The 6,550-nt window shown below is 42.3% G+C and overlaps 1 protein-coding gene across 1 annotated transcript; it reads right to left on the reverse strand.

Annotated features, from left to right (window-relative positions):
• Window positions 1-412: 412 nt before the first annotated feature.
• LOC147619323 (fe(II)/2-oxoglutarate-dependent dioxygenase 4-like) lies at window positions 413-2,200 on the reverse strand. The gene is made up of 4 exons (XM_086773429.1): window positions 1,964-2,200; window positions 1,510-1,742; window positions 893-1,208; window positions 413-724 (listed from the first exon to the last, which is right to left on the reverse strand). Exons 1-4 carry the CDS (start codon window positions 2,198-2,200, stop codon window positions 413-415), a joined length of 1,098 nt encoding a protein of 365 aa, XP_086629555.1.
• Window positions 2,201-6,550: the final 4,350 nt, after the last annotated feature.

Raw genomic sequence — 6,550 nt, forward strand, 5'->3', positions numbered from 1 at the left:
GACATATATATATATGTGTGTGTGTGTGTGTGTGTGTGAGAGAGAGAGAGAGAGAGAGTCACTTCACTATTGATTTAAGTTCAAATTTAGGGGGCAAAGAGTGTTTTTTTTACATCGTTCCTTTGAAAAAATAGAGGAAAACTAACATAAACCTCTACGTGCTTTTTTTACAACTATTTTACATAGAGAGTCTTCATGCTTTTGGCAATGTTTTTTTAACATTCTTCCTTTCAAAAGATAGAGGAAAACAACATACATCTTTGTGATTATTTGTTTTCTATTTTACACAGAGAAAGACTTGATGATTTCGACCATAATCTACTACCTATATAGGACAAAGGATGGCCTAACATAAAACTCTATATGATTATTTTTTCCCTATTTTACAAAGAGAAAGGCATGATGAGTTTGATCATAAAGTACTATCATGTGTACATTCGTAAGAAAATGGAATTCTTTGTTCCTTGGGGGGAATGGATTGATGATCCCTACTGAATTCGAGATTGGACTTGCCATTTAGTCCTTTACTGAATCCATTCTTAAGATAGTCACTAAAAATAGTTTCTTTGTATGTAGTTGGACTTTCATCACTCACAAACTTGTCTAAAGGTCCCACCTTTTCATGCTCACTTGGACCATAGAAACAAGCAATGGATATTCTTGGCTTCTTTAGGTTTGTGACAACTCGATGTTCGACACTCTTATAGTGTCCATTTGTTAATATCTGTGAAAGAAGATAAGTATAAGAACATCATTACATGACAAATGTCTTGTTATGTTAAAGTGGTTGTAATACATGCAATAGAATGCCATTCACCCACGTACAATATGTCTACAAAATCTTATTTAAGTGGCTTTTAATGCTTATTGCATGGCATGCATCAAAACGTACCTCAATTTGGTCTCCCAAAAAGACAACAAATGAATTTGATATATGATTCACATTGACCCATTCATCTCCTTTTCTAACTTGCAATCCTGGCACTTCATCTTGCATCAAGATTGTGAGTGATCCAAAATCCGAATGGGAACTCAACCCAAGTGTAAGCTCTGGCTTTGGACAAGCAGGGTAGTAATTGCATCCCATGGTTTGTCGATAAATATGCTTATAAAAGGCCTTGGGCTCCAATGCCAAACTTGCAAAAATTGCTCCACATAGGATGTGTTCAACGGTAGCCATTTGTTTATGAAAGTCTAATATAGGGGCCCTGGGAGTATGAACAAATGATGATTCAACAACGTCCACCAAGGGAGTTCAGAAGACATTATAAAGGGCATAATTGTAAGTACATATGATGATTCAACAACTTTAACGTGTAACATGATACAGGAACACCGACAAGGGGGTACAAGCCATAATAAGGAAACCTTCAAGACTCTTATATTGATCCTTGAAAATTCATCCACGTGAAAAATTAAGCTATCAAAATGGAATAGATGAAATGCTAAAGACAAGCTGTAACAATGTATATTGGAAGGGAGGATCTTTTTTTGTGTCCGAAAACTCACCTTAGAAAGTCTGGTAGCAGCTTGACATCCATGGTAGGGGAAGGTTTCAATCCTAAGGTGTCCTTCCACTCTCGAATTCTTAAGTGGGTAACAAAGCCAGTGACGAAGCTCAATGGACAAGATGGGTCTTCCGAGATTAATCGCATTTTGTCCTCGGTTGGCAATGCAAAGAAGTCGGCAACAGCACCCCAAAGTTGGCTTTGTAAGGCCGGCGCGACACCATGATTAATCACCTTATAATTACATCAAAATTTAATTCAAAAGTTGGTTTTCTAAGGTAGGCTCCTGCAGCTTACCGTTGCAGAATTTAATGCAAACGTTGGTTGTGCAAGGTTGGCTCTTTGATACTATGAAAGCAAGCTCCTACAGCTTACCGTCACAGAAAGCCAATATTTTGGGCTCTTAATGAATGCAAAGTATGGGCAGTTGCAGGGATACTGGTGCTTTTCAGTACCTGAAAGATGCCCCACTCGACGCAGGCGAGCCCAATTTCTTTTGTAATTTGGGCCCTGGCTTGTCCATGGAAGTTTGCAAGGTTAATAATTGGCACTTGAAGGGTGCAGTTAGCAGTCTCGGAGAGGCACGGCCTCTCCTCGGGTGGGCGTATATACTGGGCAGGCACATGCCGAAGTCCCGAATCTACAAGCTCCTTGATGCTTCGAATCTGAGGTTGCTCTATATATTCAACCATTGTGTGTGTGTGTGTGTGTGAAAGAGAGAGAGAGAGAGAGAGAGAGCGAGCCAGCTAAAAGGAAGGATTAATATGTGCGAGACACAGAGCGTGTGAGAGAAGAACAGAAGCCATCCAGATACTTCAAATTTACACATGATGAATATCCTCAGTACGTTTAAATACTATGAACGGGTTTGTTCTTAATTGCATTAGTATTGGACATGTGCAAATACCAAAATTTGATCAAATAGACCTAATAAATTACTATGAACGGCTTTGTTCTTTATTTTTTTGTTAAAACGGTGGAATATATTTAAAAAAATGTGGTTACAAGATCCCATGCGGAAGGTCCATGGGAAGACACTACGACCTGATGAACCCTTCAGAAAAAGGGGGAAAAACTCTGAAACTTCGAAGGTACATGCAACAAAACAGAAACTGTGCTAAATCATATCATGATGAACAGTTCGGCCAGCCAGCACCAGTAAAGGTAAGGACCTTCAGAAAAAAGGAACAACAGCAACACTGTAGCAGAAAAACTCTGATGTACCAGTTCAAAAGACAAATCCTGATGAACAGTCTGAAGCACTCATCGGCAGTGGCCAGCCAGTCCCAGTTGGAGCTTGACTGTCTTCTATTCCGGGAGAGAGGATGGTAAAACATCATGAGCAGAAGATTGAGACCATGAGGGCTTAAGGAACCCCACAGAAGCTTTCCGATGCCTGGACGTAGTACTCGGAGTTCTGTAGCCTTCTTTGACATTCCAGATGCAGCCCTTGTATCATAATTTCCTTTGTTTGGCCATGCGAGGAGCCATGGAATCTCTTCCATTTCCTCCAAGGTAGGTCTTGCCAACGGTCCACCTCCATGGGAACACCACTCGGCTGAAGCTGATGGATTAGCTTGAGTACACTGTCAAGAAAAAGATAAAAGTGGTGATTAGTTTTAATTTCATATAGCACTTCATTACGTTGCTTCCATACATGCCAAAGAAACAGAATTCTGACGGACTACCACGTTAAGGGGTCCAGAGAGTGGCATTCTCCTAGGAGGACTTCTTTCCAACTCAGAGGGATGTTCCTAATTTTCTTAAAGGCCTTGTTCAGAACATCCAAGAATTGTCTAGTGTCTGGGCAAGAGAAGAAGAGATGGGGGACAGTTTCCAACTTGGTATTACAGCGGGGACAAAGATCGTTCCCATGCCCAAACTTCAGAGCCTTCTCAAGGGTCCAGGTCGCTTTGTGCATGACCAGCCATGCCAAAATGGCGTGTTTTCTTTCATGAGCGAAGGCCCAAATAAGCTTAAATTTTCATAACCACTAATGGTACTGCCCAGAAGTCTACTTCTGTCAACCTGGGCCTCTACCATGTTAAAGTCACCAATGAGCAAGATGGGTCCCACAACCTGAGTGATAGACTACCAGGTAGCAGCTCTCAAGCTGGCCAAGCAGGGGGGCTACACCGAAACCAAAGTGAAGTTGAAAGGGTTGCCCATCCTAACAGCGGTCCAAGAGTGGTTAACATCAGACCAAGCATCTAAAATGGCGTGTTCCCACTTCATGTGGATGCCAATCGCAGCCCCACCTTTCCCAAAGTGATGATTGGTAAAAAACCACCGAGCATTCCTAGAGATTTTTTGAAGGTTCATGTGCAGCTGAGGACCCCCGATTTTGAGCTCTTGAAGACTGAGAAGGTCAAATTCAAAATTTAAGTCCCTTAACCACATATTGATGGCTACAGCCCTTTTCAGGTTTGTGAGCCCCTTACAGTTGAAAGAGAGAAGGTTAAGAGAATTCATTTTTTACTTGTTTTTGATGGTTTCCCTGTAGACACGGAGGTTCTTAGGACATCTTGGCTTTTTTCCTTTTTCCTCTTCATTTTCGAACCCATAAGAAGGGGAGAGAAGTCCTCCTCATCATGCTGTTTCATTGGTGAGAGGGACATCCTCTTCATCAAAGAAGCATCTTCTTCGTCCAGTTGGGCTTTGAAAACTTCATCAATACGCTGAGTTTTGTCAATGAAATCCTCATCTGATTCCATAGGGGAATCAAGATCTTGACTAACGAAAACACGATCCTTGGGGACCCTTCCCGGGGATGGTTGATCAGCCCCTATAAGGGCTGAGCTACTAGCCTCTTTGGCCTGAAATTGCACTTCTAGACCGTCTTGCACCTCAGCTAAGAGGGGGCATATCTGTTGGCTGGGATATGCCAATTAGATTTATTGTTTTTAGCCTTGGATACATGTTTTCTCTGGGGCAGGACAAAAGCCTCCTCTTTGGCTGGGGTTTTATCATTAGTAGCTGGTTGATGGAGATCAGGGCAGTCCCTGATAAGATGCGCTTGCTTATTGCAATTAAAACAGGCGTTCGGGAGGTTCTTATAGGTCAGAGTTTGCTCATAAATAATCTGGCCCTCTCTGTTTTTCAGGGGAATTTTCTCTTTGAGGGGTTTGGCGGTGTCAACCTCAATGAGCATTTGGTGCGCCCATTGAGGATTAACAACTTGAAAAGGTTTTTGTCCTAGAACCTTACCTACAGAACCCCCTATCCTCTTAGCCCATATTGAATACTTTGTTGGCATATCTGTAAATTCCACCCAGACAGGGATTTTGGTGGGTTTGGGTCCTTTGGGATCAAATGAATCATACCATCTAAAAAAAGAAAGGGGGGTATTTCTGATAATCCACTGTCCGCCGCTGTTGATAACAGAAGAGGCGCTTACCTGGTCTTCAAACAGGAACATATAGTACGCATTAGGCAGATGTTGAACAGAGGCTACTTTAATTCCCTTCTGTTCCCAATTCGATTTAATCCAGAATTTCAGGGTGTCAACAGGCGGTCTCGCACCATGACAGAGACCTATCAGGGCGTGTGAAGACAGATGGTCTTGCCATGCTGCCAATTCCTCATCATCGCATATTACAGCACCATCATCATCAACATCAAAATCACCAATTTTTTCCTCAAAGGTTGGGTTCTGTGTGACAGATTAATCAGTGGATTATCAACAGCTTTAGGGGGAAGAGATGGAACAACATGACCTGATAACGGCAGACGAACAGCTTCCACGAAGGAAGTCGGGGGAGCCGAGCGCACATGACCAGAATGACCCTGTGGGGGGCCGTCGAGAAGGGACCCCCGAGTTCCATCAGCTTCACCCAGGCCTCCCGGTCCTTTATGATGATGAAGGAGAGGAGTAGAAGCCTTGCGCGTGGTGAGCGAACCACCCTGGGGCCTTGATGGCACTTGATGCAGGACCAGAGACGGAAGAACAGCTCCTTCGCGTGTGGAATGCGAGGATGACGAGGCTCTATAGCAAGCACAACGTTCTGCAGAGACATCCTAGAACAGAGTTCCCCCCTCTCGGGGGGAGGAGGAAGAGCGAAGGGATGTTCAGCAGGCAGGATGGAAGGGGGAAGCAGGGTAGGGGCGATGGAAGCTTAGCATGCAGAGAGGGGGCGCATGGACGACACCTAGTCGCTCACAGCGGCTACGCGTCGTTCATGCAACGGTCGGCTCTGGCTTTGTTCTTTATTGCATTAGTATTGGACATGTGCAAATAGACCTAATAAATTACTCGCGTACAAAAATCAATAAACAGTAGTATATAATTGGAGAACAAAATGCTTCTAGAAAGGGTAGATATAAGATAGAGAAGCTAGAGAGCACACAAAATAACTAGATTAGAATAAACAAATGTGTGCTAGATACAAAAGATAAGTACACACCCCAAAATGAGTAGATAAGAGGGTGTACATACGCACATGGAAAAAAACTTCCTAGTGAGGAAAAAAGTGCCCCGATTGTCCTAAGTGTGTTCACACATCACTACCATATAATACTACATATATCACGTTGTTGTGGTTGTTTTTTTGCTTTAAGAGTATCTTCCAAACCTAAACGCTCAATTGGCATTAATCTTAGAACTATGAAAAAATGAACTAATGTTGTAAAATATCACAAAAATCAAATCAATCAAGGAAAGACCGCAACAATGTGATATGAGACATAAACTAACATAGAATGCCCCAAATCACTTTGTTGTGTTTGTTTCTCACATGATAAAATCTTGCAAACTTTAATAACTAACTATAATTTTAAAGGTTTACTTAATAGGGGCCACTTACATGTTAGGGTCACTTTTCTTTCTTTTAGCTCTTTGCACGATATACATTTTACACGCCCTGATGATACCTATGCAGCAACAAAGAGAATCATGTCAGAAGCTATATGTAGGTCAACTAGGTGACTCCTTAATTTTAGCCACCATCACCTTTTAGGTGAGTCATGTGAGAGATCTTGAGGGAGTTAGAGTGATTCTACACCTTTAGATGCCTCCTCCTCTCATGAATCTTTATAAATAGGCA

This window comes from Cibotium barometz, chromosome 33 (genome assembly GCF_041138505.1).
Source record: "Cibotium barometz isolate CiBa-2024 chromosome 33, ASM4113850v1, whole genome shotgun sequence".
NCBI lineage: Eukaryota > Viridiplantae > Streptophyta > Polypodiopsida > Cyatheales > Cibotiaceae > Cibotium > Cibotium barometz.

Bases quoted from the DNA above. Each gene is read 5' to 3' on its own strand.
- LOC147619323 (XM_086773429.1), bottom strand. From the start codon at position 2,200: ATGGTTGAATATATAGAGCAACCTCAGATTCGAAGCATCAAGGAGCTT. The intron at 1,209-1,509 runs GTGAGTTTTCGG...TCATACTCCCAG, and splicing joins CTGCTACCAGACTTTCTAAG to GGCCCCTATATTAGACTTTC. The intron at 725-892 runs GTACGTTTTGAT...CTTCTTTCACAG, and splicing joins TTTTGGGAGACCAAATTGAG to ATATTAACAAATGGACACTA.